Source organism: Oryctolagus cuniculus, chromosome 7 (assembly GCF_051225735.1).
Source record: "Oryctolagus cuniculus isolate XC-2025 breed Fujian yellow rabbit chromosome 7, ASM5122573v1, whole genome shotgun sequence".
NCBI lineage: Eukaryota > Metazoa > Chordata > Mammalia > Lagomorpha > Leporidae > Oryctolagus > Oryctolagus cuniculus.
This window is the reverse complement of record NC_142873.1, coordinates 59,936,878-59,960,417: the sequence shown is the minus strand read 5'-3', so window position 1 is coordinate 59,960,417 and position 23,540 is coordinate 59,936,878. Positions and strand designations below refer to the sequence as shown.

The window sequence follows — 23,540 nt, the reverse complement described above, 5'->3', positions numbered from 1 at the left end:
ATCACCTAAACGCAGACTGCTACCCAACTGTGTGGAGTGTAGAGTGGGGAGAAAAAAACCTAACAGCAAACATCAATGAAGAAACACAAGGAGACCAAACACATAGTGGAACTGAAACTAACAATGAAGTAAATAAAAAATTAGAATGTGTTAGTTATATGAATACCTGCTCAACAATCAAAAATAAAAGAGCTGAGACCAGAGAGCTAATGTGCATAACCCTTTCTCTTGAATGAGAGTCTATAACATACGCATCAGAAGCAATAAGACCTAATACAAGAAAACTCCTCTGATCTGAAGGTCACGTAAAGAACATATGGTGTTGAAAAATTCACTAAAACTTTTGAACTATATAAACATTCCATAAATATTGAGCTGAAAAATCATGCACAGATTTTGATTAAAAGCATTTTTTTTTCTTTAAAGTCATGTTATAGAAACAAAACACAGGAAGTTGCAAAGGCAATGTCCATGATCCCTGGTTGCTCATCTTCCCAGGCTGTGCACCTATAAATACCCTTTCTACAACACCAGGACCACAGTACACCAAGCATTTTCTCAAACTTACTTTATTTGTTTGAAAGAATTAGGGGGGCAGGGAAGGAGAGGAGAGGGACATTATGAATTTTCCATCCCCTGGTTCACTCCCAAGATGGCCATAACTGCCAAGGAGCAAGGAGCCAGGAGCTTCTTCCAGGTTTCCCACGTGGGGACAGGGGACCATATGGGATGGTGGTGTCACAGGCAGCAGTTTCACCCATTAGGTCACAACGCAGGCCCCAGCCATTCCTCACATTCTATCAGCTGCAGGGTATACAGAACCAAGTGGGAAGTTGAGCCACAGACCTTCCCATTCACAATGCGGGGCTCCCCTCCAATGAGTGCTCCAGCTCATCCATGCAAATCTTTTCTAAAGAAATGATCCTGAGCAGGTAACAAACCAGTCGTGTCCGCACAGCTCTTACGAGCTTTGACTTGCAGGAATGTCTCCCATAGGAGAAGTGCCTGAGGCCCGCTTTTGCCCCAGCTCTCTGGGTCCCAGGCTCCCAGATATAATAAGGGCAGACCAGGCTAAGCATGAGGAATAGTCTTTATTGGGCTCAGACCAGGAGCCCATGAATCTTGGGGATCTCTGTGAATGTTAATTTTTTTTTAAAGATTTAATTTGAAAGGCAGAGGCAGTTAGAGGTCTTCCATCTGATGGTTCACTCCCCGGATGGACACAATAGCCAGAGCTGCGCCAACCCGAAGCCAGGAGTCAGGTGCTTCCTCCAGGTCTCCCAAGCGGGTGTAGGGGTCCAGGGACCTGGGCCATCTTCCACTGCTTTCCCAGGCTATAACAGAGCTGGATCAAAGTGGAATAGCCGGGACTCAAACCAGAGTGCATATTGGATGTTGGCACTGCAGGCAGCAGCTTTACCAGTTGCACCATGGCACCGGGCCCATTAATTTTCTTCACTATATTTTCGGCCTGTTTCTGTAGACCCATGAACTTTTTCTTCAGGTAATGGATCTTGGCCTTCTGCCTTTTTTCCTCCAGTGTGGCTTTCACTGCCTGGTACTTCCAGACAATCCCATGCATCAGGCACTCCAGGTAGGCAAACTATCCTAGGCTTCAGGCCCATGACCTTGAAGGCTGCAGGAGCCACCATCCGCTTGCTCTTGTCATAGGGCTACGGGATTCATCGAACATCTTGAGGTGGCTCAGGGCAGCCCAGGCCCACTTGATATTGGGGGTGACATGCCTCACAATTTTTGCCAAAAGACGTGCCTAGGGGCCCAGAAGTGGTAAGGGCTCTGAAAGGGGTTGGTGTTCCTCTGCTACGATCTAACACAGGACAACCCTCCTGACCTGAAGAAAGGCCATGTAAGGCAGTTCAACTCATGTTGAAGAAGTAATTCAATAAAACCTTTTGAGCTATTTGAAAACAAACATTCAGTAACTATTGGACAAATCAGACAGTGACAAGGTTATTTTAATTAAAAGCATTTTTAAAAAAAATGAAGTCTCCAGGCAAGATAATCAAATCATCCTCAAAGGAGTAAAGATCAGCTCCGCCTCATCCATCTCTTCAATAATTAAACCTCTTTCTTGCCATTAAGACCATGCTCTCAAGTTTCAGCTACATGTGCCTTCTAGTTCTTAGATGCCATGCTCTCTCAACCTGTAAATGTTTCACCTGCTAGGAAAGTCCTTCCACTCCAACCACTTACCCTTTTGCATTTTTTTTTTTTTTTTTTTTTTTTTTTTTTGGACAGGCAGAGTGGACAGAGAGAGAGACAGACAAAGGTCTTCCTTTGCCGTTGGTTCGCCCCCCCAGTGGCCGCTGTGGCTGGCATGCTGCATCCAGCGCACCACGCTGATCCAAAGCCAGGAGCCAGGTGCTTCTCCTGGTCTCCTATGCAGGTGCAGGGCCCAAGGACCTGGGCCATCCTCCTCTGCATTCCCGGGCCACAGCAGAGAGCTGGCCTGGAGGAGGGGCAACCGGGACAGAATCCAGTGCCCCGACAGGGACTAGAACCCGGGGTGCCGGCACCACAGGCGGAGGATTAGCCTATTGAGCCACAGTGCAGGCCTGCCCTTTTGCATATTTAATGCTCGATTTTCTTTTAATTTTTCCTCAACCATTATTTTTTGGGGGGGGGGGCAGCATTCCACCTTATGATCTGGACAGAAACTGAAGGAGTGTATCAGACATTACTAGCATATTACGAACCAAAGAAATGTACTTGCTTGGTCACCTTGGCTATCTATTCCTTAACAGAGGATAATGAGGAATCTCCTAGGCCTCATCATTGGCTATCGTGCTGAGAATAGGCCAAAGACGTACAAAGGTAGGGGAGAGACCCTTAATGAGACTAACTACCCAGTTCAGGGTTAAAGGTAGAACTGGAGATGAAAAGTGGTTAGTTTGGGTTATTTTGAAACTGTGACTAATTGAATTTTATTGGGTATGGGGCTTCAAAGAAAGGAGTCAAGTAGAACAAGATGTTTGGCCTGACCAGCTGGTAGGATGGAGCTGTCATCAGCTCAAATGAGGAATACTGTGTGAAACTGGTCCAGGAAAAGAGAACAATTTCACTTTTGGACATAAGTTTCACATGTTTCTTTGGACATCTAATAGAGATACTAAATATACAATTAGCTATACAAGTTTGAATTCAAGAGAGAGGGTTTGGGAGTAAACATAAAAATTCATGAGTTGTCAGCATATAGTGTCTAAAGCCATGAAACTGGATGAGATTACCAAGAAAGTCAGTATAAGCAGAGAAGCAAACCAAGGACTAAGACTTGGGGTACTTAAAAAACATTGATTGGGGAGAAGAGAAGGAATTACCAAGTGAGGCAGGAGAAACATGGTCTTCTCTAAGCAAAAACTACCAAGGATAAAAGTGTCAGGTTAAGAGACTGGTCTTTTAAATAAATACCATTTTTTAAAACGTGTACTGCATTAAAAGAGCTCTACAGGCTCTAATAGCTAGATAAAATACATTTAGTAACTGCTTTGCCAAAACCAGCTATAAAAGATATCCTGGGTGAATCTGGCTTGAGTAGTAAAGAGTTGAAAACTTACTGAAAGGAAAAGCTAAAGACTGTTAACTTCAAAAGCAGGATATTCAACAGTAAAGAGCTGCAAGCAATCATTGAATCTCAAAATAGCAATTTCACTCCTATGGGTTACATTTTTTGGTACTCTACCATTGAGGAACAGTGTTGTTATTTCTTCTATTTGTTAAACTATTTACTTATTGTAGGGTTAATCTTATGAGTATAAAGCAATCTGAAAGCAAATCACTGAAAAAACTGAAGAGGGAGTAAGAGAGGGAGGAGGAGAGGCTGGGAGCATGTGGGAGGGAGCGCAGGGTGGTAAGTATCACTATGTTCCTAACTCTGTATGTATGAAATACATGAAATTTGTTCACCTTAAAAACTTTTTTTAAGAAATGATTCAGGATAGTATGCATAAGAACCCTAGTTACAAAACCACCAATCATATACACGGAGCACAAAGGAAGATAAAAAGGATCTACATTAAGGTACTATCAGTGGTGAACTCTGGATGGATGGGAGTGTGAAGTTCTAATTTTTAGTATTTTGGATTGCAGTATTTTCTGATTTTTTCACAACATGTGCACACTACTTCTAAATATTTTTCAAAGGAAGTAATGATTCATTAAATTACATTCTGCTGATAAGACTGACAGTTTATCACCAGATCTGGAAAAACAGACATCACTGATATCCTTGGCAAGATGTTTTACTGGAGTAGGGACAACAAAACCTCACAGGAATAGTTTGGCAGTCCCTCAAAATATTAATCCAGAGTTACTGTAGGATCTAGTAATTAAACTCCTAGATGTATACTCCAGAAAAATGAAAACAAATGTCCACATAACATTAATAGCAACATTATTTTAGCAGCCCAAAGTGTCAATCACCAAAATGTCCCTAAGAGATGAATGAATAAATAAGGTGTAGTAAGTCGGCAATGTGTATTTGTGGGTTTCACATTTGTGGAGTCTACAAACACAATTGAAAATACTAAAAAACAATTTGCATTGTAATGAACATGTACAGGCTTTTTTCAATATTGTGAACACAATAAACAACTATCTATACAGCATTTTCATTGTACTAAGTACATGAGGAATGAGTTAACATACACAATATGATGTGTATAGGCTATACACAAATATTATGACACTTTATTTTTGGGATCTGAACCTCTGACCATTTTGGGATCCTTTGGGTTCCAAAACCAATCCCTTAAGGATAAGGAAAGATGACTGTATATCCATATAGTGAAATATTAGTCAGCAACAGATAATGACACATGCTGCCACACGGATAAACTTTGGAACCATCTGGCTAAATGAAATAAACCAATCACAAAAGAAATAATACTCTATGGCTTCACATAGATGAAATGTTAACAACAGGCAACACTATGGATAGAAAAATATATCAATGGTTTCCTAGGGTGGAAATTAGGGAATGGAGAACACCCGCTAATGAGTATGGAGTTTGGAGGTTGGTGAAAATGGTCTGAAATTAAGAGTGCTGATGCTTGTAAACCACTCGTAGAGGGTGCATTTTATCTTATGTTGAATTGAATCTTAATAAATCTGTTACATTTGTTTCACTCCTTTTCAATATTTTGTGATTTACTCTTTTTTTGTTGCACTGTGCACTTTTTTTTTAAGCCTCCAGGGATGTTAATCACCCTCTTATAATCTTTTCCTCCTCCGCATTCTTAATCCTTATCCCCATACCACTCCCAACTCTCCCAAATCAAAAATTAATCAGACAGAAAAATGTCTCTCAATTAAAAAAATGCTTTACAATTTAAAAGGTATTAAATGTGAACACTGATCAGGTCTGCATTTTGTTATTAAATGTTATTAAAATGTACACTTACTTCAAAGCAGGAGCAACAGCAGCAGCATTTGCCTAAGATCACATTAAGTAAACAATATATCAAATAGCCTGAATTCCATATATGTTCTATTTGGATTATATAAAATTACCTCGTAAAGTTACAAAAATGTCTTTCACTGTTGAGAAATGTGCAAATATTCAAATAATGTTGTAGTGCATTTTCTTTCATGAAATAAAAAATAGCAACAACAACGGCAAGCAGAAGGTAACATTTTATGGGTAAAGAGATCAAGCAAGTGCATATACAAACTCATTAGGAAAGTCAAGTTTAGAACCAATTTTCTTTTTTGGGTTGTGGAATTTCACTAATTATTTATTGTTGTAGTAACACCTGAGCAATTTAGCTAAAGATACAACAAAAAACCTTGCACAAATATTTAAACCTGGGAAATTCAAGTTAAAATAATAGAAAAATATAAAACTTTTCCTTCCAAAAAAAGGTATCTAGGACAAAGGTTCAGATACCTCATGTAGATTATTCACAAGTCATATGTGAATCACCCTTTTCTGTATTCCTTAAATACAATGTTATAATCTGATGAAGAAAAAAATTTCATATTCAAAGATACTTTTGGAATGCATCTAAAAGTTACTTACAGTAGCCCCCCCTGCACTCTCTGCAGTTTGTTACTCATGGTTAACCATGGTCCAAAAAGTTAAAAACAAACAGTTCATAAATTTAAATTGCAAGCTATCCTTAGTGTGATGAAAAATCTCCCCTAGTCCAGCATATCAACACGATATACAGTTTCCACCCATGAGTCACACAGCAGCCATCTCAGCTATCAGGTTAACTGTGATGGGACCCCAGTGATTGTATATATAGGATTCAATACTATCCATAGTTTCAGTCATCCACTGGGGGTCTTGGAACATATTCCCTGTGAATATGGAGGGACTACTGTATTTCAGCCAATAGCATCTTAAAAAAAAAAAAAACAGTTATTTCACTGAAGTCTTTAAGTATAGGACATTTTATTTTTGTTGCATCTTTTTACGCATTTCGTCAAGAGCTGCTTCTTTCTCTTTCAGCACCTGCTTAAGTCTTCTTATTTTTTCATCTCGAATGGTTTCTTCTAATTCTGGTGGTGTCGCTGGGAAAATATCTTCAGTATAATTTTTATTAAAGGAATGACCTTGTTCAAAAACTGCATTGGAATGCAATGCAACTTTCTCCTGCTTCTCGTGGGTACAGTGCTCTGTCTCAGTTTTCTTTTCTTCTCTGGTTTTGCTGTGGCTTGTGACAATGCTATGCTGTGATACATCTGAAGCTGATAAAATACTGAACTGGGAACTGGTGGCACTGGTTCCCCCATTGATAACTGTGGTACTAGCATTCTTAGTTTTTCTTCTCTTTGTGCGATCCATCTTCTTAGGGGTTTTCGCTTTCCTTTTCTTATCAAAACTCTGTTGCAATGTTACGATTCCAAAAGAAAAGCAAAATGTTATTACCATATAAACAATGAACTCTCAAATTTAACAGTGTTTGCAGATAGAAATACTTAGCAATGAAAGTCAATTCAATGAAAAGCATAGCAAAAAGAAATGTTTCCCACTGTATGGTATCAGTATGAATAGCAATAGCCTAATTATACTGAGAATAAATCGCTTCATTTTTATTTTACTGCTTCCATCAAGTATTAGAAGCCATTCTGACCTACCACCAAAACAACATCACTTATGATCCAGTCAAAAAATACTATTGATTTAATTATTTATTTTCCTTTGTAATTAGTAACACATGGAAGATCTTCACTGGGAAGGGTTAGACTGGAAAGGCTGCTCTGAAGTTCAGAGTATTAGATAATAATGATATATTTATAAGTAGAATGACAGTAGACATAGGAACATTTCTTTTCAGCATTACTGACTATTAAGAGGTTGCTTGAATTATTTGTAATAAGAGTAATATTGTAATTAGCATCTTCATGTTTATATATTATACTGTATTTGCATTATTTCCTTTAATCTAAAGTCTTCAAGGTAGGGTAACTAGTTAAAAAGGTAGGGCCATTTTCTTATAACATTACAACAGAAAAATAAACACTAGGTGAATAAAAACGTGGGGATGCATTTCAACTGTATATATATATATATATATATATATACAGGATTCTTATTAAAATGATTTTGATATTGCACATATTTCTACAAATCTGGTTAACAACCATAATTCATATAATATATAGGGCTAAAAACCAAAAATTAATATAACCATGTATTTTATAGTACCTACCAAAAAGAATTTAAAATTTATTACCTGTTTTCTTTCTTCTTTCACCATAAGCTCTGTCTCTTTCAAAGTACTACTCTTCACTAAACTGCTAAAGGAATCAAAACTTTCTCCACAACCCAAATGGTCAGGAATTCGAGTAAGGCGTACTCTCAAATCTTTGGTGAGACCAAATATCTTTTTAAATTCAGCATCACTCTTCAGATAAGATGCCTTACTTCTTCCTTGAGGATCCTTCTTTTCATTTCTTTCTTGAGTACCTTTTTCTAATGTCGATGCCATCTCATTCTGGATCTGGAATTAGGACAAGAAAATACAAACAGAACTGTTAAGTACTCAAGTTATTTTATCAGGCAAACAACTGATTATCTAATCTTACACGAGAATATACCACACTTGAAAATCCTAAATGGCTGGTTTGCATTATCATTGCCTTATCCTGCACACTTGAGAAACTGACTGAGTACAAATAAAATATTTCCTTACAACTTCACATTTAGTTGGTTGCACTAGAAAGGTTCCAAGTAGTCAATTCTCATGCAACTGAAATGTAAAAACAAGCTAATGACAACTTAAAAATAATCTATGTAATATTAGAAATTGTAGTCTTCGGGAAAAACCTCACACCTTTAATCAACTTAGTACTTAACAATCAGAATTTACCTCCTTACATCTCTGTACTTCAAAGAATTCTGTAACTGAAAGGGAGAGATGCTAATATTGTTATGTATATGTCTAAGTATGCAAGGAAAAGGTGGGTACATACATTTAATGAGCACATAAACACTTAACTAGCATAGAAGGGTATGTTGGGTAATTGGGTGAAGAGTCAGAAAGAAGGGCTAAAGGAGGAAAAAAGTAACTTTTCTACCAAAACAAAACAAAACAAAAAATCCCACCAGCCCAAAATGTTGATAAAAGCCTATTTCCACAGATGACTAAAAGGTACTGACTAGCCCTGTCCTACCCTTTCCAGTCTACCTAAAAAATTTTCTAAGAATCTTTCTACTACCATCACACACACAAAAAATCTCTCCTATATCCATATTCACTTACTAAAAGCAGGCAATTAGATGCAAATATGTATGTATGTGTACATATGTATGCAAATATACACATGCACACACAAATTTTACTAAGCTTTGAAATCACATTACCCTCCCCCAATTCTTCTAAACCTTTTGGCTCTGTGATTTGTTTTTTTAAAAGATTTGGCATACCAAATGATTCAACAGAAATATATGCTTTGATTCTCCCAATTGTTTCTTCTCAAATATTTACTCAGATGAAATCTTTGACTTAATTAAGCATTCGTGTGTGCAATGAAATGGGGTGGGGCAGAAGCATCATAGATAACTTTGAGAACTAAGAAAGAAAAATTTGCTATATATATATAGATATAAATACCCTGACATGGGAAAATTACCTTTGGTTCTTGGTCTCTGAACACACACTGTTGTGAAGTAACAGTTGTTGCATCAACAGAGGAACTTATTTTCTCTATGCACTGGATGGTATTTCCTTTTCTGGGGGCATTTTGTCCTGTACTAAGTCCATCTGGAAAGACTGGCTTTGTGAATAAAGTCTTACTCTGTTTTAGGTAGTTACTGGATTGATTCATACTATGTGGCTCTGTGGTAGAGAGAGATGATTTCTCCATATTTTTATTCTTCTCTGCCCTTAGATTGGCCAAGGAAGCAAGGTAGGTATTTGAAAATGATTTTGTCTCCATCTGGCAAGATTTACTTTTAGCCAGAATAATATTTAAAACCTCTCTGGATATTTCTGTTACTGGACTTGAACTCACTACCCGTGATACATCTTTTCTTAGTGGAATATCAGGAGAAATAGAATTCTGTTGGTCAATCTGTGATGGCAGAACATCTGTACCCTTCTTAGCCAATAGATAGACTTTCCCATTAAACATAACCAAAGCATTATCTTTAATAGGCATACTTATGGATTGTGTCCCACTAGGACTGAAGGTACTCAATGGTGGCATATTTATAGTATCATTCAAACTTTTCCTGTCTACAAAAGTTTTTAGAATCTTTGAAGCCACATTATTTGAAGATTTAACAGGAGTAAGAGCTGGAGTATAAGGCTGTAGATTTTCTTGAAAAATCCATTTCACTGGAGCAGCTTGAGAATGCTGACCACCTTTTAACTGCGTCTCTGTAGCAACATTCGTTGGAACTGGTGTGGTATTTAGTATCACTGGCTTTGCTATTTCTGTAACAGGTTTTGGGTAAATATTCTGAAAAGTCTTGGTAACTACATTTTTCACTGTATTGACAGGCGATACATAAATAACAGTTGGTATTTGGGAGGCCTCCATTGCTCCCGAGGTACTTGTGGTTGCACTTGCAAGTATCTTTTGTTGAACTGAAGGAGGCAATGATGATGCTGGTACAGATTTCACTTCAGCATGGGCTGGAATCTGTAAATGATGCCCAGAAGGCAAAATTGGAGATTTCACAGTCACTGGAAGACTCTGGGTATTGACTACAATGTAAGATGAACCACTTTGTGTTGAGGACGGAGGAACAGCAAATGTTTGCATGGTAAGTCCATCCATTTTTATACCATGTCTCTTAACTTTAGAAGCTGATGAAGTAAAACTTTCAGTTCTCACAGTAGTAACTCTACCTTTTTCTGCTGTATCTACTTTTCTTGTAAGAAAATAGTTTGAAGAACTGGCTGGCTGAAAAATGGGCAATTGAACTGATGCACTTTTGGAAGAGCTGGAAATCTGAGTCTGAAAAGTAACTTGAACTGGTTTTCCTGTGTTCCCCTTTAAACCATCAGACATGACTGAAGATTGAACTAGTGGTATAGAATTTCCAGAAGAATTAGGAATTGGAAGTAACTGCAGAAGATTTTTTCCATCCAAGCCAATCGTCTGAACTACTTGGTACATGCAGCCTGAAACACTTAAAAGAAGATTATGAGTAAATAAACACAACATACTACATGGTATATACATTTTATTCAAAAACAAATCATTGCAAGTATTTTAAAATATAAAATTATACAAGTATATAATTTCCTATTTTAAGTTTTTAAAAATATTGAAAAAACAAAGGTTTTAAAGAAGGAGAGACAATAAAAGACACAAGTATAGTTAGTTTTGATTTAGATCCTCTCACGAGTAAGAAATAGGTAAAAAAAAAATAACATCTATCTAGAAGTGAGATAGGAAGAACAAGTTTTGAAGTTCTATTGCACAGCAAGGTGACCACAGTTAACAATGTATTTATATTTCAGAATAGCAAGAAGATTTTTAAGGTTCTCTTCCCAATGAAATAAACTGTTTGAGGTGACAGATATGCTAATTACTCTAATATGATCACTAGATAATATATGCATAAATCGAACATCACCTTGCACCCTTCTAAATACTTGTGTATGTCAATAAAAAATTTAAAAATAAAATGAATACCACCATATATTCCCAAAACTAAAAGCAGAGACGTCTAAAGTTTTAACCCCATGTAAAATAATGCTACTAGACTAGACATCCTTAAACTACTAATGTGCTCTCCTTTTCTTGAGTTATTTTGTCTGGCCCTCTTCCTTTACCCTAATCAGGATTCCTATACTACTCTCATTCTATTTCTGTCACTCTTTTTGGCTTTCAAGACCTTTTTCTACCTGACAATGATTCACACAATTTCTACTGTAAACTTTCTTTTTTATTCTTAAGACATCTTACAGTGAAACTTGAGAATTTGGGATTTTTGTACTGTAGTCTTAACTGAGTTATTCATGAAGGAACCATTTTCTACTTTGATTACTGTTTCAGCACATTTGAGGTTTGATGCTAAATAGTCTTTAGTATAACAATTATTTACATTAGTTTATTATCAATTATTTATCTATACATGGCACTTTGAGCTTAGTAATTTTCAAGGAAAGTAGAATAGACTGGAAATCATTTGTTTTAACCTAGCCAGTTTTTTTTTTTTTTTTAAGATTATTTTCATTTATTTGAAAGACAGAGTTACAGAGAGTGGTAGAAACAGAGAGAAAGGTCTTCCATCCGCTGGTTCACTCCCCAGATGGCCACAAAAGCCAGAGCTTCACCAATTTGAAGCCAGGAGCCAGGAGCTTCTTCCTGATCTCTCATGTGGGTACAGGGGCCCAAGGAGTTGGGCCATCTTCCACTGCTTTCCCAGGCCATAGCAGACAGCTGGATCGGATGTGGAGCAGCCGGGACTAGAACCAGTGACCATATGGGATGCCGGTGCTTCCGGTCAGGGCTTTAACCTGCTGTGCCACAGCGCTGGCCCTGACCTAGCCAGTTTTAATCTCAATGCATATGAGCTATTTTTTGTATAGACTGTCATATTTTTTAGAAAAAAAAAAAACAGGATATTTTAATCTCTGTAAGGCCAACTATTTGAGGACTACCTGAATGTAGACATCTTCAGTTATTTACACCTAAAACATCTTTCAATCCCTGGAGAATATCTAACACTCATGGGATTCACTGCCATCACACATGCTATCACTCTATCCAGGTACTTCTCCATCGAACTCTTTATATGACTCAAGTCTCAGCATAAATGATAACTTCCTGAGGTAACATTATCTGAATATCTTAACTATCCCTGCCCCTCCTTTATAATTATTCTGTAATGTTATAACTGTTAATTTCCTTCATGTTACATATCACAGATCATCTTCATGTATCAATATGCTTGTTTTCTTGTCTACAGGCCATCTCTCATGCTAAATTCTAGCAATCTGAGTAGAGTCCATGTTCCACAGAATCACTATGCTCTTAAATCAGTAAGATTAAATAAAGAAAAAATTTCAAGGGCAAATAATAATGAAAATAAGGATTCTCAAAAGTGTAGATATTTGTTTTACTCTCCACAGGGATGTTCTTAAAATCCTCAGTTATTAATAAAAAATCAATGCCCGAAAGTCTATGTATTCTAGGAAATGCTAGAACTTAGTTTTACCTTTCTGCAATCAATAACATCACTGCATCCTTAGAAATTTAACACTGTTCTGAAACTGGATAGTTTATCAAAATGTTATGCTACCTTTTAGTAAACTGAAAGTTAAATTATAAAGAAAAACATGATCCATCCCCTCCAAGTATCAATTCTTCCTAAGAGGGTTTGAAGAGAAGAAACCCACCTCCATCACAGCCCTATCCCCTCTAAAAGCACAAATAAGGATAAATTATTTAACATTAATTCACTATGTAAAAATGTACTGAGTATCTGTCATGGTTCAGATACCAAGGCTGAGTAAGGCTAAAAATGTCAGTAACCTAAAAATGGCCCTCTTTATCTTGGAGCAGCCCACAAACTCAGAATGGATTTTATATTTTAAATGGTTTGAAAAAATCAAAATAATAATGATTTACTACAGGAAATTATATTTTCAGTATTTATAGTTTTATGAGCACATAGTCACATTCATTTTTTAATTTTTTGTACAGGGTTACTTTTATACCATGATGGCAGAATTGAATACCTACAGCAGAGGTCATAGCAATCACAAAGCCAAAATTTTTTGCTAAATGGCCCTTTACAGAAAATGTTTGCTGGCTCCTCATTTACAGCAAAGCCCAGAACCTCTAATTCTCTTCCCTAGAACTGCTAAATAGGACATTTTCATTCTTCTTTGCCAACTTACTCTATCTGAATCAATCTTCAAGTGCAATACCCAAAGCTTAGAACTTTTTCCCTAAATAGTTTCCTTTACATGAATGACTTCAGTTAAATTGCCACTTGCATATGAACCATTCCAGTATTTCTACCTGCAGCTGCTTTGAGATTCAGTCGTGTTTTATCCAACTTCTCCCTCCACATTTCCATTCAGAATCTCAAAGGTTCCTAAGATTCAACATGTGCAGAATATCTCTGCCCAGCCTAACATCCAAAATTCCTCCTACTCCAGGATTTTATTCTTTGGTACATGGGATCAACTATCGCAGTTGTCTAAGCCACAGCAGGTAAATCCTGCTTTCTCACTCCATCTATCTAATCCATAGAAAACTGTTAATATTACCTCTCAAATTTCCTTTGATCTGTTCAAATCTTTCCAAATCAATTATCACCTCTAATACAAGCAAATACCATCTCTGGTTTACTACAGTAGTTTCATAACTGGTCTGCTTTCCTTTGTGAGACCCTCTCCCTTTTGGTTCATTCAGCACACTAAAGATGGTGCTTCCCTGCTTAAAACATTTCAGTGACTTCCCAATATCATTAGAGAAGTAGAAAGAAAACCATTGCTTCTGATGCAATGAAGACAAAAGAAGAAAGAACTGGAAGAAACCTGGATAATTTTGTTAAAAGTTTCTGAGAGGCCAAGTGGAATGAGAATTAAAAGAGAAAGAATGGTAAGTATCCAGAGAAGAAATACAGTCAAAGAAGGGTCTTTTTCTATTTAATTTCATTTTTTAAGGTTAGATGAACTGGAGCATATGTAAATACTCATGTGAGCCAGTTATGAGGAAGAAATTGGTAATGAAGGAGAAAAGAGGCACATTCAATGGGAAGTAGGAAATGGGACACAGAAGACAGGTGGAGGGACTGAATCTTAAAGGAAGAAAGGTTAGATGTGCTTGCAGGCAAGCTTAAAGCTTTGATGTCAGAAAATTCTAATTATGCTTTAATGGCTTTTATTTTGTGAAAAAGGACATCATGTGCTAAGAATAAGAAAAAACATAACTCTGAGGGGAATCAAAGCTTTGAAACAATCTTTGTCAAAGGATAAGTTAATCACAGAAAATATTAGTGTTGCCAGGTAGTACTGATGGCTCAGAGAGACAGGAAGTGATATGAAGTTATAGCGGTACCAAAGTATGTGTTTGTGAAATTTTCCTTCTCTTAACAGGCCCTGAGTTCATCCAGGGATGGGATGGCTTCAAAAGGGTACAATAAAAATCAAGAGAAAAACAATTTAAGGCATTGATGAGCTATTAACATGAGGAAACATGGAATCTACAGTTGGAGGAGAGAAAAACCAGAGAATAAAAGGCTAAGAGAGAGAAAAAAAGGGATTATTAGACAGGAGGGTCAGATGAAAATCCTGAATAGTCACTGGGATGGGCATTTGGCCTAGCATTTAAGACACCAGTTGGCATGCTTGCATCTGACCCCGATTACAGCCTCCTGTTAATGTGTACCCACTGAGAGTGCAAGCAGCGGTTCAGTAGTTGAGTCCCTGCCACCCACATGGGAGACCTAGAATAAGTTCCTAGCTTCTGGGTTTGACCTTGCCAAGCCCTGGCTCTTGAGGACATTTAGATGTGACACTATGTGGAAGCTCACTCTTTGTCTCTCAGATACATTAAAATTGAAAAACAAGTATTTGTTGTGCTAGTATTTAAATAAGCGAGAATCAGTAATTTCATAAATGCATCAATTTCATCTGATCACAAAGACTATGTTAAGTGGATGACTTTGACTGGAGAGTAAGATCACTGGAAAAAAAGGTCTTTGTACTGAAAGACCAGATGACAGAGAAATTATCTATATAGATGTTGAAGTCACGCAGAATTAGAAGATTGTGGGCTAGGTGCCAAGTTCAGTAACAGGAAGTTGGTAGATGGTGTTAATAAGTCAGAATTAAGAACTGACATTCCAGAAAACTGTCTTGATGATTCCACTGTCTTTCGCAGTCCCCCTAAAATCTCATTCTCAAAGATTATCAGATATGTTCTCAAGTTAACCTTTACCTTCATTCTCTGCATGCTCTCTGCTGCATGATCCCTTCATAATGAACCTCTTCCCTTTCATGGTGTCTACTATGAACTATCTTGGTTTCTTTCCACTTTCAAAAAATTATTCGTTTGAAAAGCAGACAGGGAAAGAGACAGAGAGAGAGGAAGAGGAAAAGGGAAAGGGAGGGAGAGAGAGAATGAATATGAATGAGCCTTATCTCCCATATGCTGGTTCTCTCCCCAAATGCATACAGGGGCTGAGCCAATCTGAAGCCAGTATCCAAGTGTCCCACACAGTGACAAGGACCCACTTATTTGAGCAAGAGCCAGGACCCGAACCCAAGCACTCCAATAGGTGATATGGGCATCTTAACTGCCAAACCAAACACCTGCCCCATCTTTTGACTTTCTTAATGCTTCCTTTTACAATTTTTTACATAAGTATCCAACTATGACTATTCCCTCAAAGTACAGTTATTGACCTACTTTTCATACTTCAAGACAGTCTTCCTTAGAGAGCATAAAATTAGGATGGGTTCAACTATTTTCCTCAGCTATCTCCTTTGCAATAATGACCCCTACAGTGTTATCTTTGATTTATTAGAGGTTACCATATCCCAATATTAACTTCAGTTACGTTTCTGTGATGTTTTACCAAGCATTTTCACGTTTTAACTTCAACAAGTTAACCTTTATTGAAAACTAGCTCTATCCTACTTTCCAACCATGTGGCATTACTATTTTCCCACTTACATATGTCTCAAACCATCTAGTCATCTCTTATTTTTATACCACTTTTGAACTTTACATTCACTGCAGCATCTTGTATACATACTTACAAAAGGTAAAAATTCAATAAATGTACACTGAATCACCAAGTCTAAATTTTTTTCAACAGAACTTGCCTATACTTTTTTTAACCACTGTGACTTCCACCATCTAGTTTAGCCCTCATCACCTTATATCTAGCACTTATGTTTCACTCTGATGTAAACTGATTTTTCTGATTGCAGCTACTGTTGACTTGGAATTATCTCAGGCATGTCTTCATCCTGTTGCCTCCTTGCCAAAAGTTTCAATATTCATCACTGGCAATTCAGTTGGATGTGAAAATTATCAATAGTAGTTGGGTGTTTGGTGAGGCAGTTAGGACAATGCCTGGGATGCCTGCATCCCATGCTGGAGTGCCTGGATTCAAGTCCCAGCTCTGCTTCCAATTCCAGGTTCCTGCTAATGTTAAGCATGGTGGGCAGAAAGTGATAGCTTTAGTACTTGGGTCCCTCCCACCTACATGGGAGACCTAGTTTGAGTTCTGGCTCCTGGCTTCTGCCTCTCCCCAGCCCTGCTGTTGTGGGCATTTTGCAAAGTGAACCAGTGAATGGGAAGCTCTGTCTCTCTCTCTGCCTTTCAAATAAATAAGGCTTTAAGAAAAAAAAAAAAAAAAAAAGAAAGAAAGAAATCATCTACAATCTAGCTCCAACAGTATCACCTGTAACTTCTCAACATGAACTCTCTGTTCTTATAAGTTTCCTTTGTTATTCAGGAATATGACATGTGCATTATTTAATTAAAGCATTTTCCTTCAACAATATAAAATGATGCTCAAATTCCATCTTCTCTATAAAAGATGTGCCTTTCATTTAAACTCACATTAATTTATTCCAACTTGGAATCCCTAAAGCAATCCCACTGGTGCCACTACAGCTGGGAGTTATGCATAATGACTTCTTTATTGCCTTTGATCTATTAATTTTTTTAAAAAAAGTATTTTTGCCAGTAGACTGAAAGTCCTTAAAGTGAAAGATTATATAGTTTATTTTGCAATTGTTCCTCTAATACTAAGAAGAGTAGATCTTCAAAAATCTTACACAAGAAATGATGCAGTTCTTTCCCATTGCTATTTCAAGTGAACTCTATCAATGCTTCCTATTGTTTAGTCTCCCTTAGTTTACTTATGTATTTCATTTGCCAGTAACATCTCCCTAACAAATCAGAGGGTTCAACACAGAAGACTCCATGCCTTTGTAGTTATTTGTGTAGAATTAACAATGTTTTTATTGACATGGTATTCAAACAAATTACAGACTTCTGAAACTTTACATATTACATTACATGGCCTCTATATTTCTGCTTTGCCAAAAAATCTTTGTGAATATTGTACGAACTATTTGCAAATATAATCACTGTTTTTTCCACTCCTCTTCTCTATTTCTCCTCTAAAAGGAGAAGGAAAATATACCTTCTTACATGTGACTATATCAGTAGAGATTCACATAATCTGCCAGAGACCACAAATTCCTTACAGGTAAGTTAATCTATTCATATATACAGCCTCTGCATCTAATACAGCAATTCAACATTACAACAATGTTGGTTCAATTAAATCCTATAGGCAATGATAATAAAAATTATCCATAGTTTTCTGGCAACAAAAAGGGATGAGTTCTAAAAATTAAACAAATATAAAAGTTAATCAGAATGACAAATCAGAATGAAACACATACTCCTTGAATCAAATACTCATTTTTTTTTTAGATCTGTGGCAACCTTCCACTTAAGAGAACAACTAACAAAAACCCCACAAAGTTTTTTTTTTTTTTTTAAAGCCTATAGTCTGCTGTCCAATACCATCTGCATCCAAATCTGCATCCCATGCTTTTTGTATGGTCACATAAAAAGAATCATCAACATGCTCATTATTTTGAACCAACTAGAAAAATTAACATAATCTAAGACTTCAAAAAAGAAAAGAATATACCATAAAGATTGCACGCTTACTGGAAAAATAATAATTTTATTATTTTAACAGAAACAAGAGGAATATATTATAAATATGAGCTTTTAGTCCTGGCTCTTCCACTCAATGATTTTGAAAAATTTCCTTAACCTCTTTAAATCCTTTAAAACCTCTTTAAATTCTTTAAAAACCTCTTTAAATTTCTTCATTTGTTATATGGGAAAAATAGGGCATGCTATGAAAAGAAAAGAAAATAACTGCCTGAGAGTATGATATTATCACCTTCCATTAAAACAAGCAATTGGTCCCCAAGAATAAGGAAATGACTCAAGGAAGGTCTTTGGAAAATATAATGAGAACTTCAGTAATATACTAATAACAACAAGTAATTTCTGACATGTTTAACTATCCTAATATTGACACACAGTATTCACATATTAGAAATGAAAAGGTAAAAACTTTGGAGGCATGTGAAAATTTTGTTGGTATTTTTGCAAAATATTTTTCAGTACTACAAAACCCTTTTCAATCATAATACTTATGATTTAACTTTATATACATATATTAACATAAGTACATAGTAATTTATACAATAATATATACTATATATTAGACATATAATAGGGGATATGTAACAGTTCACTAACTCAAACTCTACTTAGTCACCCAGTAAGGTGGATATTGCCATTTCCATTTTGTATCGAAAAAACAAAGGTTTAAAAAATATAAAACAACTTATTCACAGGCTCCTCTTTAGCAATCTTACCCACATTTTGTGTTTACTTTAGTACAGCCACACAAAAACAGGGCTCAAATAATTCAAATGCATAAACTGAGATTAGTAACAGATTTCATTTAGCCTATATGCTATGTGCATTTCTCTCATACACACTCACACAAATCACAAAACTATAGATACAAAAATTTACATTGTATACAGCTAAATACACACCAAACTGACAACCTTCTAACCAAACCAAACACCCTAATCAGGCATACCGAATTTAGCTTTGAAAATAAAGGGTTAAGAAAGGATAGAAAACAACTACCACTCAAAAGACATGCTAATAAATATTTCTGTGGGATGTATAATCACTGGCTTTTATTATAATACCTCTAAGCTAATGAGTGCTAAATCTCTATTTTCAACTCTAACCCTAAGTTTCAGATTCAAATATCGGATTGCTTCTTCATTTCAATTAACTTTCTAATACCTCACACCCCAGAAAGCTGGCATAACTTATCTTTCTTGCAAATTCACTAACAAGGTCTAGCCATTTTCTCTTTACGTATTTCTCTGAATCCAACCTATACACCAGCTAGTTCAGGCCCTCAAATCTCTGAAAAGACATATGAAATAGAAACCTTTTATGTGTATCTTATATCCACAAACCCACAGTGCCATCACTTACCTAAAATGCCCATCTGACCATGTCAGTCTTTTTCTTAAAAATCCTCTCAACAAACTCTAATAGATAAAGTTTAATCTCTTTAGCAAGGCAAGCCAAACCCTTAAGAGCCATCTACCTGGGGGCCGGCACCGTGGCTTACTTGGTTAATCCTCTGCCTGCCGCACCTGCATCCTATATAGGCACCAGGTTCTAGTCCCAGTTGCTCCTCTTCCAGTCCAGCTCTCTGCTGTGGCCCGGGAGGGCAGTGGAGGATGGCCCAAGTGTTTGGGCTCCTGCACCCTCATGGAAGACCAGGAAGAAGCACCTGGCTCCTGGCCTCAGATTGGCACAGCGCCAGCCATAGCAGCCATTTGGGGAGTGAACCATCAGAAGGAAGACCTTTCTCTGTCTCTCTCTGTCTATAATTCTGTCAAAAAAAAAGCCATCTACTTATACTGCTTGTACTACAGATTCAAGCAATAAATACCAATTATTAATAAACTATACTTGTGCTTTATTTACTAATCCCCTCTGCTTGGATATATCCTACAGTCACCTTTAACCGGATAACTTGTTTCCCAACAGCTGTTCCTGAGACCTTTCCTGCAACTCCCTTCTTACATGCCCTCACAGCACCTTGTGGCACAATGTTTTCATAAATAAAACATCACTCCTCATTGTAAGGCTTGACCTAATTTTAAAAAAGATCGATTGATTTATTTGAAAGGCACAGCAAGAAAGAGAAAGAGACAGAGATCTTTAATCCGCTGGTTCACTCCCAAATGGCCTCAACAGCCAGGTCTGGGCCAAGCCAAAGTCAGCAACCAGAAATTTCATCATGGTCTCCCACACAACTTGCAGGGTCCCAAGTACTTGGGCCATCTTCTGCTGCTTTCCCAAGCACGTTAGTAGGAAGCTGTTCTGGAAGCAGAGCAGCTGGGACTCAAACTGCACTCCGATATGGGATGCCGGCATCACAAGTAGCAGCTTAACCCCTAACCCACTATCATAAAGTCTGTCATGGGAATATCCCATATCCCACTCTTCAATCTCCCTATATAGCAGTCTATCATGTACACAGAAAGCACTCAATGTAATTCTAAATAAACCAAATGCATACTACCACAATTATCTTCCAGATTTTTCATTTTTTTGAGGATTAGATTTTATGCTGATGAATCTGATACTTCAAATAATAAACATTCTATATATTAGTCACTTTCAGTTATAAAGAAAGTAAATCATTTAGTACCATCAAAAGTATTAAGCAAAATAAGAAAAAAAGTTTTCAATAAAATAAAAGAGATGCCCTTAATCACACTATTTACAAAACTATATTAGGAGGTCATACAGGTTGTTATTTACAAAACTGATCAGACCCAAAGATGCACCCAATAACGAAAACGTGAAGCAGCTTCAGAAAGGTATCTGGTAAATATTCCAAATACATGAAGTAAAACTTCAGTGATTTAAAGAAATAAATGCCCTTAAAGATAACCAACAACGCAAGAATCAATGAGTTACAACGCATGAATCAATGAGTTATAGATCATGAAAACAATGCATGAATAAATGACTTAATGAACTTGAAGGGACTATGAATGTAACCAAAACATAATTCAATTAGTCATTTTTAAAGTATCCCAAAATAACCAAACGCACCACCAACTGTGTAAGAGTTAAAGTACCCATAAATACCTTCATTATAGCTCATCTTATTTATGACAGTGGGAAAGAACACAATCCTAAAACTAATCACCTGTGAATCACATTGTTACATGTCATCAAATACGCAGAGTAAAACAAGGTAGGAAAAATTAAACTCCCCCCAAAAATCCTACCCTTCGTTTTTATACATCGCACTATCTTTGCCTCTTCCCCCAAAACTTCATCACAATATTTTAAAAAAAGGAAAAATTAAACGACCCCCAAAACTCTACCCTTCGTTTTTATGCAGTGCACTATCTCTGCCTCTTCCCCCAAACTTCATCACAATAAAAAAAAAAAAAAAAAAACATACAAAAACCAAAAACATGAACACAAAAGCTGGCTTTTTGCACGATTTGCAATTCAATGGTTCTCTCTTGTGGGTTCTTCAGTATTGTTTTAGCACACTGCTATTAGTGATCCTTTCCTTTTATAACACCGTGCATTCTTCTGAAGAATCGCCAATTACTTCTTTAGGCAATCAGGTTTTCTATCTATTGGTAATTAAAGAAAATCTACTTCCTGAGCTAAAATGCGTACGGAACTAAAATTGTGCACTTACAGTATTAATAGCTAACACTGAAATAGTCCTTTTTCCGCACGAAGTGCTTTATACGTATTCATTCTTTTAATCCTTAAAAATATCTTTAGGCGCTATTATTTAGACTGGCAATTTTTTCCCCTCACAAATACCTGGCAAAACTAGGGTTAACTTGAGTAGCCTGATTTTCTTCAAACACAAATCTCCTAAGTTTCGCATCTTGAATTTCCATGTTCTATTCATTTCTTTCTGCAGACCCATTAACAGTTCTCTCAACACCTATAAAAACGTCCACTGACCATTAAGAATACAAAATACTCTGCCTCCGCTAATACTTTACTTCATCTTGATTAATTCAAGCTGTTGGAAAAATTCTCCAGGTACTGATAACCGATTTTATAAATTTGTAAGAAAAGTTGTCTTTCTACGTAATACTGGGATCGCCTTCCGTCAAACACAAGTTCCTCTATGGAGCCTTCCAATGAGCTGGCACTCTCATTACACCTGCTGTTCGACAGGGCTACCTCCACACAAGAATTTATGTTTCCACTCTTCTCTCTTCGATAGAAGGCTACTAGAAATTTTAAAATATTCACTTCCCCTTTTCTAGAACATTTCTCTTCAATCTTAACGTCTTTGCTCACTAGCGCTAGAAAAACGTGGCTACTTTCTTTGAAGGTCCAGCGCCACCAGGCTTGTACTAAGTCGCGCCGATTCCTGCGTGTTTTTCTGCCTACGCACGAGAATCTTCCAGAAGGTTTTGGTCATTTGGAGGAAAAAAAAAAAAAAAAAAAAAAAGGCGGCGTCGGCCGGCCATGTTGGTTTTCCGCTCCCGTGGAGATCTACTCGGTCCGCCTATGAAACTTGAGACGCCGGAGTCCTGCGACTGCGTCAGACTCGGAGGAGGTTTTGCGCTTCCGAGAGGCGCCCGCGCCGAGGACTCTAACGCCGGGCGTCCCGCCGGGGTGGCGCACCCTGGGGGCCCGACTCCTCTCGCCACCGCGGAGCGTCAGGAAACGGAGGCCGCCTCACGTCCTGCTAGGAGACGCGGCGGGCGTGCGGCGGTTTCGGACGCGGTACTTACCAATGTGAGGCGTTGCCTGAATTCTCCTCAGCGGGTTTGAGCACGACCCTCCGGAGATTATTGGACATTTTTGAGGGGTGGGAGGGGGCAGCGCATCCAGGGAAATGGGGGCGTGTGGGGCCGAGGTTCTCGGAAGGGCGAGAACTAGAGCGAGAATGTTGGGCTCAAGAAGTTGCCTGGCAGAGAGGGTTCCACGAGAAACGGAGGGCGACCACAGCCTCTTGAGAGGATGCGAATCCACCCAGAAGCCGGAAGACTCCCGGCGGTGACGGCGCGCGCTCGGCGCTGCGAGTCTGCCCTAGGCTCCGCCCCCCCGAGCCGCTGACAGCGCTCCCGAGCCAGCCGGAGCGGGCGCGAGAGGCGTGCCCCTCATGGCGCCGCCCCCAGCAAGGCTGACTCAGGGGAGAAGACTGCCGCCCGCTTAGCTCTGCCGACCCCGCCCACCGAGCTTCGAGCGGAGAGAGCCTTCCGCTGTCGTCACGTCCGGTCGCCAACGTGACTGGCTCGCGGGAGCTCCGCCCTCCTAGGACGACCCAATCGCAAGTGATATTGCTCTCTTCTTCCGGATCAAGGAACGAATCGCGAAAGAAAGTTCTTCAAACACCTACGCGAAATAAAATGCTTCCGGGGTCAGTAGTAAATTTTCTGCCGTTGTGTTCGCCGCTGGTGTAATGTTCCTGCTCCACCACAGCCTTAAGGAACGGCAGCGGGCTGTTT

General features: G+C 38.0%; 1 protein-coding gene across 3 annotated transcripts; it reads right to left on the bottom strand.

Moving 5' to 3' along the window:
- Nucleotides 1-5,634: 5,634 nt before the first annotated feature.
- On the bottom strand, nt 5,635-23,275 carry LRIF1 (ligand dependent nuclear receptor interacting factor 1). Of its 3 annotated transcripts, none has more exons than XM_008264700.5 (4): nt 22,824-23,275; nt 9,100-10,606; nt 7,701-7,967; nt 5,635-6,847 (listed from the first exon to the last, which is right to left on the bottom strand). In XM_008264700.5, exons 1-4 carry the CDS (start codon nt 22,889-22,891, stop codon nt 6,416-6,418), a joined length of 2,274 nt encoding a protein of 757 aa, XP_008262922.1. In that variant the 5' UTR covers nt 22,892-23,275; the 3' UTR covers nt 5,635-6,415. The 3 variants fall into 3 exon arrangements, with proteins under 3 accessions (XP_008262922.1, XP_008262928.1, XP_008262930.1); XM_008264706.5 differs by having other exon boundaries at nt 9,100-10,598; XM_008264708.5 differs by lacking the exon at nt 9,100-10,606.
- Nucleotides 23,276-23,540: the final 265 nt, after the last annotated feature.

Excerpts from the sequence above, each read along its gene's own strand:
- LRIF1 (XM_008264700.5), bottom strand. The coding sequence starts at position 22,891 with ATGTCCAATAATCTCCGGAGGGTCGTGCTCAAACCCGCTGAGGAGAAT. Across the intron at positions 10,607-22,823 it reads TCAGGCAACGCCTCACATTG|TGTTTCAGGCTGCATGTACC; the intron begins GTAAGTACCGCG and ends TCTTCTTTTAAG. Across the intron at positions 6,848-7,700 it reads TGAAAGAAGAAAGAAAACAG|AGTTTTGATAAGAAAAGGAA; the intron begins GTAATAAATTTT and ends ACATTGCAACAG.